Source organism: Thamnophis elegans, chromosome 4 (genome assembly GCF_009769535.1).
Source record: "Thamnophis elegans isolate rThaEle1 chromosome 4, rThaEle1.pri, whole genome shotgun sequence".
Classification (NCBI taxonomy): Eukaryota; Metazoa; Chordata; class Lepidosauria; order Squamata; family Colubridae; genus Thamnophis; species Thamnophis elegans.
Window position 1 is genome coordinate 2,358,297 of NC_045544.1, and position 13,222 is coordinate 2,371,518.

At 39.1% G+C, this 13,222-nt stretch overlaps 1 protein-coding gene across 1 annotated transcript in view; it reads right to left on the bottom strand.

Moving 5' to 3' along the window:
• The window catches only part of CSMD1 (CUB and Sushi multiple domains 1), a 982,247-nt gene that overhangs the window by 73,042 nt on the left and 895,983 nt on the right, over positions 1–13,222 (bottom strand). The window contains exons 48-49 of the mRNA XM_032215147.1: positions 12,471–12,617; positions 123–311 (exon numbers count right to left, since the gene is read on the bottom strand). Of these exons, the coding sequence (XP_032071038.1) occupies positions 123–311; positions 12,471–12,617 (336 nt within the window). The remainder of the gene's footprint in view (positions 1–122; positions 312–12,470; positions 12,618–13,222) is intronic.

Below are 13,222 nucleotides of genomic sequence, written 5' to 3' on the forward strand. Positions count from 1 at the left end.
TACATAATTATCTTAGAACGGAAATTTGTCAACTCCTAAATCCAAAATTCATTCCCCCTCCCCTCTCCCTTACACACACACACACACACACACACACACACACACACAGAGTTAAGTCTTACCTTGGCAAAGAGGTGGAGGAGAATCCCACTGATACATGCCATTTGGGTGATGTCTGCAAGTTGCATTGCTATGACCAATTATCCTGTATCCAGATTTACAATAGTAGCGAATTATACTGCCAACTGTGCCCTTGGTTTTATTTACAATTCCACCATTCTTCACAATATGATTTAAGCCGCAGTATGGAGCTATACAGGATCAAAGTAATAAAATTAAAAGCAATATATTACCAAAAAGACGGAAGACAACTCTTCTAAAATCTAAACTTCCTTCAAAGCCATTTAAAGAATGATACTCATCTCATCACTTATATTTCCAGTCTAGAGATTAAAACCTGGAATTTTTTTAAAATTTTTTTAAGAAATGTATCTTTCAGACAAGAGGCATTTCAATCCACTATTAAATTTTAAATTTTAATTACAAATTTATTTAGGGAAATATTAAAGCTGTTAAAATCCTTGCATGTAAAATGTCTTGATAACATTAATCAGATGATATGCACACTTCGTATTGGGGTAGTCCCTGGAGTGCTTTCTCCCACTGTAAAGTCTCATTCTGTATTGAGGCAATATTAGATCTATATGACTTGTTTCCCAGTTGTTGTACTGAATAAACAACTACACTATATTCGTTTGCACCAGGTTTACTACACAGGCAGAAGATATACGTTTTCAAAAATTGGATTGTAATTTATTTCCCTTTAAAGTAAAATGTTTAATAAGTAATTAATTAAATAACTCATACCCAAAGTTTGAACTTTGTGGCTGATTAAGCAATCAATGCACTAATCTATTCCAAATCAAGACTTTTGATGAATTATAGCAAACCTTTTATGGAAAAGTTGAATATGAGGACAGTGAACACTGGTGTCTCAAGAAAACTTACAAATGTAATATAAGACATAAGAAATTAAAAACACACAAATATAATTAAATACACCATAGTATGAAAACATATCACAGAATCCAGCATAATCAGCAGCATATTCTTGGAACACTTTTTTAGTCTAGTATAAAGCAATACTTTCCGAATATAAACCAGTAATCTAAAATCTGGTCAAATATAATCTGACATGTGTCCTCAAGACTGCTACCCTGAATCTAATCCTTGCAAATTTAGAGAAAATGGTTGATGAAATAAACTGGGACCCCAGTGAATTTGTTAGATTTTCAGACAGTACAGGGAGGAGAATCTGTAGTCATATGCCAATAATTGACTTCGGAATAGTACACTTTGATGAACTTAGAAAGATAGTCAGAAGGACTCAACCACTTGATAGCCTAACCCTCCCCCCCCACTCCTCCACATCTCCTTTTCACAATCTTCATATCCACACACTGTTTAATTTGTGGCAGGGGAAGAGGGAGGCTCTCAACAATTTTCTCCATGGCCATGCCAACCAACCAACTCAGTTCTGGCAAGGCGTTGCCTGAGGTATTCCAGAAACGTGCAATAGAGAGCTTTGGAGGTTCAAAGCACTCTGAATTGGACGCTGGAAGTGTTAGCCACGGAACAGCTCTACATTAGATGTTATTCTACACTGGAAGGATTGTCTCCCATCGTAATTTGCCTGCTGCATTTTGCATCAGCTACAGCTTCCCGTTCGTCTCCAAAGGCAGCCTGATTGAGTGCACAATTGTCCATCCTCAAGCTGATTAAGGCATGAAGTAATGCCACCAGGGCTACCAGCACCAGACAGGGCTATAACTGGTAACGCAAACAAATGCTTTAGTTACCTCTTCTGTAAATGCAAGGGGAACATATTTAGAATGTCAAATTCAACTCAAGATATTGTTCAGTTCTAGTTCATTCCCCCGCTCACAACAAAATTGCATAAGACATCCAAATATAATATGGAAGTCAGGAATATTTGTGTATGCACAGGGAAGAAGACAATGGGGAAGAAAAGGGAGGCTTAATGAATAGCAATAGCAATAGCAGTTAGACTTATATACCACTTCATAGGGCTTTCAGTCCTCTCTAAGTGGTTTACAGAGTCAGCATATTGCCCCCAACAATCAGAACATTGCATGTGTTGAAGTTGTTTTAACGCAAACCAAAGATGCCTTTTAAAAAACAAGTTTACATCATATTCTTATGCATGCCAGTGCTGTGTGTGAAGTAATTTAAGGTGGTTCTGACAAGCGTCGTCAACATCTTCATATCCGGTCACATGGGCAGCAAGCCACTCCCATCCGGTCACATTGGCAGCAAGCCACTCCCACAAAGGAGGCCACACCCACAGAGTAGGTTCGAACAATTTTTGAAACCCACCATTGAAGTGCATGTATAGAAATAGCAATAGCAATAGCAGCTAGACTTATATACCGCTTCATAGGGCTTTCAACCCTCTCTAAGCGGTTTACAGAGTCAGCATATTGCCCCCAACAACAATCCGGGTCCTCATTTTACCCACCTCGGAAGGATGGAAGGCTGAGTCAACCTTGAGCCGGTGAGATTTGAACAGCCGAACTGCAGAACAACAGTCAGCTGAAGTAGCCTGCAGTGCTGCATTTAACCACTGCGCCACCACGGCTCTGAATAAAATATAAGATGTTCCCATGTCCTTTAAGAGGACCATTGTCTTTTAAAAAATGACTAGAAAATGAGAAAATTGGAAAACTATCTAATGAATGACTTTGTTATCCGTTCTGCCAAAATTTCTGTTTTCTACACACACAGACCCAAATTTTCTTAAACAAACACATTCATGTATGACCTTAAGGAACACCTAATGCACACCTTTGGCTCTCCACCTGGCAGGTGAGTGGAGATAAAATGAATCTATTAAAACATTATGCAGGAAATAATAATAATATTTATAACTTTAAAAAGCAAAGATGTCTCTTTGTAAAAGATTCTTACTGTATATATTAGCATATAACGTTAATACGGGTTTATCAGTGCTACCATGAATAATGAAGTGCTGTAGGAGCCCACTTTAATTTCAGTCTATTTATAATCAGAGTTGTTTGAGCTTTTCTCTTCCACGGTGTTTTTATTCTTAGTAATCATTAATCATATGCTTCTTTTTCAGTCATTTGCACTGAAAAGATAGGAACCTTTTAAAAAAAACTGTAATAAACTTATCTCTCAATAAGAAAATTGTGGATGACCCCCTTCTGCTAATAATTCTAATTTTTTATCTGACAATTTTGTCAAAGCATTAATGGCATTTCCAATTTTCCTCATTTCATATTTTTCATATGAAAAAGCCTAAAAAAATAATCAGTAACTGCCTGAATAATGAAGTGACACTATCTCTATAGAAAAGCTGCCACAGAAAGTGTAAACAACCCAACGGAAATCTGTTTTCCACATTCGGTTTTCATGTCACTTGCTACGAGTTGCATGGTCAAATTTTCAGTCAAGGTTATATCATTTAGATTGGTAGTTTTTCTTTACGTTTTTTCTGGTGTTGCTATTTCTACACACAGATCTTTGTTATGGAAATGCTGCATTTGAATTTAGATTGAAATTCTATGTATTTTTATTTAGAATTAACAGTTACTGTATGTAGAGGAATACATCTGTTAGAAAACATACATATCATCATGTTATAAAAGCATCCATGCATAAATATAAGATTGCATATTTAAGACAGAAAAGACATTTTATGCCAATAAACATTCAATCCTAAAGTATGCAAGTATTTGAATACTGTAATAACATTATTCAAAATCTGAATAAAATTGTTTGCTTCAGTAAAATGCTACAGGGATTACTTGGCGTATATCTCTGACCATAAGAAATCCTGCTTTCTTGTCTATGGCTTTAAAGATTTAACAGCAGGCATTGCCAACTTATTTTTCAAACACAACTTCTCAGTGCACTGATGATGTTATTTAGGGTGGTAGTGAAATACCTGCAAGAAACAACCAAATTGAGAGAGCTCCCCAAACCCTTACAATTTAAGTCTAAGGTACAAATATTTTCTCCTATCATTATATCTTCTCAATACTAAAAGATTGATATTAGAAAATTAGTTTGGAGCCACTGTTTCTGCAATCATTAATTTTGAATATGTATTGAGTAGCTATTTATGTATGGTTTTATTTATTTAAATAAAATAATCCAAGACTGGATTACTGTAACGGGCTCTACATGGGGCTGCCCTTGAAGAGTGTTCGAAGACTCCAGTTAGTCCAGAACGCAGCCGCACGAGCGATAGTGGGTGTACCTAGGTACACCCACGTCACACCTATCCTCCGCGAGCTGCACTGGCTTCCCATTAGTCTCCGGACATGCTTCAAGGTGCTAGTCGTTACTTTTAAAGCCCTCCATGGTATCGGACCTGGCTACCTGAGAGACCGCCTCCTGCCAATTACCTCCCCGAGGCCTATAAGATCGCACAGATTAGGCCTCCTCCGGATTCCATCTGCCGGTCAATGTCGGCTGGCGACTCCCCGGGGGAGGGCCTTCTCTGTAGCTGCTCCGGCCCTATGGAACGATCTCCCCATGGAGATCCAGACCCTTACTACCCTTCCGGCCTTCCGCAAAGCGACCAAGACCTGGCTGTTCCGGCTGGCCTGGGGCTGTTGATTTCGTCCAGCCCCATCCTAATGTTGTGAATGTTGTGATCTTTTAATGTTGTCTTGTTTTTGTATGTCCTTCCCTTTCCCTTTTTACTTGTAAGGCGCTCTGAGTCTCTTTGAGAGTGGGCGGCATACAAATTAATTAAATAAATAAATAATAAATAAATAAATATTTTAATTGTAAATTTAGTTGTAAATTTATATTGCCTTCCATCTCACTTCTGTGATTGTAGATGGCTTACAAAATTAATTTGGAGATGCAAACAAAGATCCAAGTAGTCCTGAATAAACCCACTGGAAGGTTCATAGCTGCACTCTAAAGAAAGTTTTTTGTTTCAATATCAACATCTCCAGGTACTGCTGTGAAAAACCCCTGTGAAAAATTGTATAGTTCAATAACAGAGCTAGGTGAGCAATAATCCTACTTCCTAAATGGGACATTGGGTCAATGGAAAATAGCCTATTTTGCTGTTCCTTTTTTGCTTTCAGTGTGAACATTCATATTTCATTTCCTTCCCCCAGGTTACTGTTGAGAAACCTGATATATTTCCATCTATACCACTGGGAAGGTCATCACAGAATACTTAGAAACCTGATATTTATCTTCCCCTTCTCCATTGCTCATTCTTTCCTTCACCTATCTGACAAAAGTCCCCAGGACACATGCAGTCCATCTGTATTTGCAAAAGTGTTTTCTAACAAATTTCTGAAAATACATAAGAACATGAGTGAAGATCTGAGTGAAAATGTAATGCTAAAATGGTGTTCAAGCATAGACTATGGAAGGAAAAATGTTGTTTATGGCATATAAATATCTCTGTGAAGTGGTTTGGGACAGTATGATGGGAGGAAGTGAATCAAGCAGCTCTCATTACTACTGAAACCTTCTTGATTAAAGCCTAAAGAGCTAAAATGTTTAGAACAGGGGTGTCAAACTCACATTGTCACGGGGGCGTCATGTGACATTTTGGGACTTTTTCCCCAAAACCAAGCATGGGTGTGAGAGTTTGACAGCCCTGGTTTAGAAGAGTCACAGCTTCAGAAATTTAGTCATTCTATTTCAGGCTTTGCACCTGAATAGTTTATACCTGTAAAACTAACGTACTGATCCTAGTTTTAATCTATTTAGTCCATCAGAAAGGTACTAGACTAGAAACCAGCATACTGTGAGTTCTATTCCTGCCTTAGGCACAAAATCAGAGGGGGGAACTTTGGGCCACTGATTCTTTCAGCCAAGGAAGAAGGCATCAACAAGCCACTTGTGCAAATGTTGCCAATGCCTCCTTCTTAGAATAATGCAGAAGCTACTTCTGCATATCTTGCCAACTAGTCCAGTCAGTTGCCAGGAGTCCACTCTCATTTAAAGGTATCCTCACTGTTGTGACTCAGCAGAAGTTTGCTGTGAGTTGAGTCGGGATGCAGGATTAACAATGCAGCTGGGGCTCGTTAGTGTCGTCTTTTGGAGATAAAAGGACGGATGGTGCCACGTCCTGGTTGCAGAAGTCAACTTTCACTTGTTCGTTCATTCATCAGTCGTGGTTTGTTTGTGAGAGACACTTGGATAAGTGATTTGCTTTCTGTAACCCTGATTCAAGGAGACACTTGGAGAAGTGAATTGCTTTGTAAGAGTTTTGTTTTTGCATTCTTTTATCTTCTTGCCAGAGACTTTATTTATGTTTATTTTTGGGCTCGCAGCCAGCGTGAGTCGAGGCTGATAAAGTTCTTTCCTTTTAAGTCTGTCTGACTGTCTTTGAATGAGCGAAGGAAGGGGGACAGAACACCTCACTATTTTTTTAATGATCCATTAAAAAAATGCACTTTTGTCAACCTTGTAAGGGACCAGACTGAAAATGCCCAGAAGTATTAGCTCTAAACTTGTTATAAGGTCACAGAATCTTGCAAGTCTCTCCTCCTTTGCCCTTGCAGTACAAGAAACTAGAGGGGTCCCTTCTCAGATGTTTTCCATGGACCCAGTCCTTCTGCAGACCTAGCTGAGCTGCCTCCTATCTAACGGACATCTAGTCTGTGGCTCTTTCTACTGTTTCCCAAGATCATAGAGCTGAGGTGACGCAGTGGATAGGGTGCAGTACTGCAGGCCACTTCAGCTGACTGTTATCTGCAGTTAAGCGGTTCAAATCTCACCGGCTCAAGGTTGACTCAGCCTTCCATCCTTCCGAGGTGGGTGAAATGAGGACCCAGACTGTGGGGGCGATATGCTGACTCTGTAAACTGCTTAGAGAGGGCTGAAAGCCCTATGAAGCAGTATATAAGTCTAACTGCTATTGCTATTGCTATCATTCCTGTACACCATTACAACTGTATCCAGAAAGGTTCACCCGATTGTTACTAGATAGAGTTTTCTTTCTTCCTGAGGCTTGTTTGCATGTCCCTTCACATTTTGCGACAACACGACTGAATTCCGCAACAACGCTTTTGATTTTAGAATCTGTCACTGATCACTTCAACAAACTCCACACAATATTCCGGACATATGCTATTTGCCAAACCTTGTGCAAAGTCACGTTTGTCGAAACAAGAAGGAAAGCGGGGAGGCAGTAAATCATTCCAATAGGCTGATAGTTATGTGGTGGCCTGCTGGCTCCATCACAGCTGCCATAGCATCAATAGCTTTTCTGCCCCCCCCATTTCCTTTCCCATTTTTTATGCTATTGACTTTCCTTATTAAGATTCAAGCCCAATTGCTTACCCCGCTGCTCGCTGTTAGTCCTTTCTCCTGCTGTCTCTCCTGCATCTGATGTAAAACTTACATGACATGAAGAAAAGTATGCAGCTTTTCAGGTCATGCTGTTTGTGAAGCAGGAGAAAGTTTAAGCTGAGCTGTACTACCGAGCTGCTTGCCTTATGCATGCAGTTAGGTATTTGAATCCTAAAAAGTTATTCGCTTGCAGTTTGGAGTTAACGGTGCTACAAAGGTCTTTCCCAAATTTTCAACATCCATAGGAACATTTTATACTTTTTAAACTAATCCTTGAACAAGATAACTATACAATAGTTCAATGCAGAGATGTTATTAACTTCTTTTTTTTAATTTCCTTTGTCTCAATATATTTTAGACTGTGTTTGTTAAAAACCTATACTGTTTACGGGCTCTGGGAAGTCAGGGGGGAAGGGAGGTGGGGTGTTGGGGGGAGGGGGGATATATAGTATGTGTTAGATTTTAAAGTAACGTGATTGCACTTGTATACTGTTGCTCTTTAATTCCACTGTAAAAATAGGACAAGCTGAATATATTAATAGATAGTAGAAATACACCGAAGGGAGGAGTAGAGGGATAGAAGAAAGATGGGTCGCGAGGGTGGGAGAGAGGACTGGAGGGAGGGTGAGAAGGAAGGGAGGGAGTGTATCGGGAGAGAGGAGTGGCAGAGGGGGAGGGGAAGTAGGGTAGAGGGGAAGGATGGAGGGAAGATGGAAAGTTGGAGGGGGGTGAAAGAAAGGGTGTATGGAGGGTCAAAGAGGTACATTGGGTTTCTATTTTGGGGGGTATTGTCGACAAGAGGAATGGCTGTGTTTATTGTTTAATGTTATATGGCCCCGGTTGTGCACAGTATATATGTGACTGTACGAAAATGAAATGAAAAATAAAAACACATTTAAGAAAGAAAAAAAAGATAACTATAGAATAAAAATCTTTTTTTTTTCATTTTCAGAATAGTGTTTTTCCTCTTGTGCTTTGTGAAGGTCAACATCATATCAATTTAGAAAGCAGAGAGAGGGGCCTTGTCTTGCTAGGCATCCCTGGCATGGGAGAGGTGACTACAAAATAAAGCCGAGGTGGCGCAGTGGTTAAATGCAGCACTGCAGGCTACTTCAGCTGACTGCAGTTCTGCAGTTCGGCGGTTCAAATCTCACCGGCTCAGGGTTGACTCAGCCTTCCATCCTTCCGAGGTGGGTAAAATGAGAACCCGGATTGTTGTTGGGGGTGATATGCTGACTCTGTAAACCGCTTAGAGGGGGCTGAAAGCCCTATGAAGCGGTATATAAGTCTAACTGCTATTGCTAACTGCTATTGCTAAAGGAAGCTCAGGATATATGCCATTTTTAGGATTAGCATCTCAATTTACCTGTGCTTGTTTATAAATATAAAATCAGAATCATTCTGATAATACATCTTTTCCAGTAGAATAACCAGTCAAAATTATACTTAGTAATTCTGGAAAGAAAATAAATCTATCAGTGATACTGCCTATCATTCATCCATTCATTCATTAAATTTATATGCTGCCCATCATGATATCCAAAGTGACACCTTGGATAGGGAGACGGAAATGAAATCTTCTGAATCTGACATACAAGCAATCCATTTCAGGACCGAAATCTATGCAACATATACAGTATATATTTGTATTAAGCCACTTACATAACTGTTCTTTGTTAGAGCTTATTACTGCTAAAAATTAGAGCAGTGTATAAAAAGGAACCTGCTGGAGATATTTAGCTTGCTATTTTTTCAGCAACGCTTGCAAAGATAGTCAGACAAACAATACTGATAATCTTGTTTGTGATATTTTCTCCCTTTTCATTTGCAATCCATTGAGACAGTCTGCAATTTTCTTTGGATGCGGTAAACCACATACAAACAAAAATATTGTAATTAGCTTTCAGTTAGTATGCTTTCATATAATAAAGGTATCTTTTTCATAAAGTACTATTGAATTTTCTAAGTTGTACTGTGGAGAAAATTGTTTCCTTTTCATTAATTGAAGTGAAATTTTGCCCACTTTTAAAATAAAAAGTAACATTATGCTAAGATGTTCACACTTCTGTCTGTCTGTCTGTCTGTCTGTCTGTCTGTCTATCTATCTATCTATCTATCTATCTATTTATCATCTATCTATCTATCTATCTATCTATCTATCTATCTATCTATCATCTATCTATCTATCTATCTATCTATCTATCTATCATCATCTATCATCTATCTATCATCTATCTATCTATCTATCTATCTATCTATCTATCGGTCTGTCTATCTATCTATCTATCTATCTATCTATCTATCTATCTATCTATCTATCTATCTATCATCTATCTATCTATCTATCTATCTATCTATCTATCTATCTATCTATCTATCTATCTCTATCTACTTGTCTATCTATTGTTATTAAATTTTTATGTCACCCATCTCCCCTACAAGAAAACTCTCAGGTTTTGTTTTTTCATATAACTGGCAAATAAAAATAAAATATTTCTAGATGGGAAATAAATATAACTTAAAATAAACCCATTGTTATATGGCACTGATTTCAAATACTTTTTCCTATGCGGGGTCATTCTAAAAACTGCAAATTATTTTTACAACATAGAAAAATAGATTATTATTACATTTCTATAGTTCATAGGCATTTGGAATAAAGTAAGTCTAAAAGAAGATGAAACATGCATTTGTGTCCACTTGGATCATGATGTCAGAAGTTTGCATGATGAAATGCTGCTTATTTTATAAGTTGGTTCCTTTTTCATCCCCCCACAGAGACATGCAATTTTGGCGATGTAATTATTCAATACCATGCCCTTAGGTTTTATCTCTAAATAATGATTTCCTTTCAGGTTTAGCCCACTTCAACAGAAACCATTTTGGTAGACTACAAAAAGTTATTGGTACTGAATATCAGATTTAATTCATAACCCTAAATTACTGAGATCATCTTTCTTTTGTAATGTTTTTAATTGACGTAGGAATGTGTTCTCTGCAAGGAATGCACATCTGGATATTTTTTAATGTAGGTTAAAAATAGGACAAAGGAATCATACAAATGCTTCAAAATCTGTCAGTGAAAAAGAATTCACAAGATTAGAAAGGGGAGCAGTCTCTTTGAAAATCATCAATCACCCAAATGTACATTTTCTGGTTATTGATTTTCTGGCTCCTTTGGTAACTACATTTTCATATAGAAATAACACATCATATACAATATTGGCACAGTAGAAAATTAAAATAATCAAGGAGTAATGATCTCCAGTCATTCACATATAGTCAGTTACAATAGTGGAATGCATTTCAAGTTTTCACAGCTCCCTTCATTCTCTGCAGTGGTGTACAAGAGTTTTGGTTGCATTGCTTATTGTTTGTTCAGGGTGTTCTGTGACGTATTCTCTCTCTCCCCCTCTCCTCCCCTCTCTCCCTTCCTCCCCCCCTCTCTCTCCCTTCCTCTCTCTCTCCCTCTCTCTCCCTCCCTCCCTCTCCCCTCCCTCCATCTCTCCCTCCATCTCTCCCTCCCCCTCCCCTCCCTCCCTCTCTCCCTTCCTCCCCCCTCTCTCTTTCCCTCTCTCCACCTCCCTCTCTCCCTCCCACTCTCCCTCTCTCTATCCCTCTCTCCCCTCTCCCTCCCTCTCTCCCTCTCTCTCTCCCTCCCTCTCTCTCTCCCTCTCTCTCTCCCCCTCTCACTCACTCCCCCTCTCTCCCCCTCTCTCCCCCTCCCTCTCTCCCTCCCACCCTCTCTCCCTCTCTCTCCCCCTTTCTCTCCCTCCCTCCTCTCTCCCTCTCTCCCCCCTCTTTCTCCCCCCCTCTCCCTCTCTCTCCCTCCCTCTCCCTCCCTCTCTCTCCCTCCCCCTCTCTCTTTCCCTCTCTCCCCCCTCTCTCTCCCACTCTCCTTCTCCCTCCCTCTCTCTCCCTCTTTCTTCTCTCCCTCCCTCTCCCCTCCCTCCCTCTCCCTTCTTTCCCCCTCTCCCTCCCTCTCTCCCCCCTCTCTCTCCCTCTCTCTCTCCCTCTCCCTCCCTCCCTCTCTCTCTCCCTCCCTCTCTCTCCCTCCCTCTCTCTCCCTCCCCCTCTCTCTTTCCCTCTCTCCCCCTCTCTCTCCCTCCCACTCTTCCCCTCCCTCCCTCTCCCTCTTTCTTCTCCCCTCCCTCTCCCCTCCCTCCCTCTCCCTTCTTTCCCCCCTCTCCCTCCCTCTCTCCCCCTCTCCCTCCCTCCCTCTCCCCCTCTCTCTCCCTCCCTCCCTCTCCCTCCCTCCCTCTCTCTCTCCCTCCCTCTCTCCCTCTCCCCCCTCTCTCTCAGAAAACAGTAACATTTCCATAGTACTCTGATGCAGAAAATGTATCCCATGAACAAGCTACAATCATTTTTAAAATGTGAACAAAAGTAATTACAAATGTAAGCTTCCCTGTCTCTTGGAAACTTTTGGGAAATGTTTCTCCATCTAGCTAGGTTAAACCACTCCAAACATTTTGCGTCAGGTTTTTCATAAAAAAATGATAAGTATTAAATATGGGCGAAACATTTCATTATTGTGAGAGCTATCACTTGGAACCAACAAATATTTGAAATTCCTGAGCACACTGAAAGATAGACAATAGCAAAAATTTCAAACTATTTAAAAATCAAAACCTAGAAATATAATGAGAACTTTTGTTTAAAAAGTTTAAGTTCAACTATTATATATGTATATGTAGGTCTTTGTGCATTACATATATATTTCATTTAAATATTAAAAAGTATTTAATATTATTATAAAATTTAGACATATGTATATACAATAAAATTAAAATATTAAATATTAAAATATTGAACAGGAGGAAATGAAAGTAGGGACAAATAATTTTAAATAAGATAATTGGTTATTTCAGACCAGCATTATCTGTTCTGACTGGCAAAGCTCTGGATAGGCTTACTAGAAATCAGTTTTATCAGTAGCTCTACTAAATAAGTAGACATCAGGTAGCGAAAACCCAGAGAATTTTGCAAGAGGTATTTGCTATTTATTGGTATGGGATCTCTGCACATTCCTACAAGTCTTCTCTTTTTGATGAGTACATTATAAGCAGGACTTTAATGCTGACTTTACTACTAACCTGAATAACGTATCTTGAATCCTTTTTTAGTAGTTGCATGGTCAGTTGACCAACGGAGGTAGAACTGATTGGATTTGCTTGTATAATTAAGTTGCCCAGTATGATTTCCACTTAAGGCAACCAACATCGGGCTTTGTCCAGAAGAACCTGCACAAAATATATCAAAATATTAATAATCCGGTCACATACCTTGTCGTTACTGGAAATGCCTTGAAATAATAATTATTTTAATAACACTTTTTCCCAGTGCTTGTCAAATTAAAATGGGGCCTGAATTCCAGTAAGGACTCGTGTAATTAGTGCCATTTAGACTAATTTGAAAATTGGATGCAGTGCATTATTTGCATGCATTAGAAAACAGACTTGTCATCAAATTCTATGATAAGGTGGCCTAAAGTATTAGTAATAGTTCTTTTTAATAGATACCAAGTGATCAAAATCAGTTAAAAACATGGTTCCTTATGACTTGAAACTTGGATCAGCAAATCAGTAAATTGCTCTTAGTAGGAAGGGAATATTTGTTAAAAGAAAGACGGTAGGAAAATATTAGACCTTTTGATTTTAACAAAAATAACAGTAAATACACAGGTTTGTTTTGGAAAGAACTGGGAAAACATTAAATAGAAGCAGGATGGAACATGCTTGAAACCTTTCCCCTATATCATATTGGGGGGCAGGTTTCATGAGGATAACAACCTGTTTAGTACAGTAGAGGCCATTATTTCCAAACAAATTCAAACAAGAAAAAACCA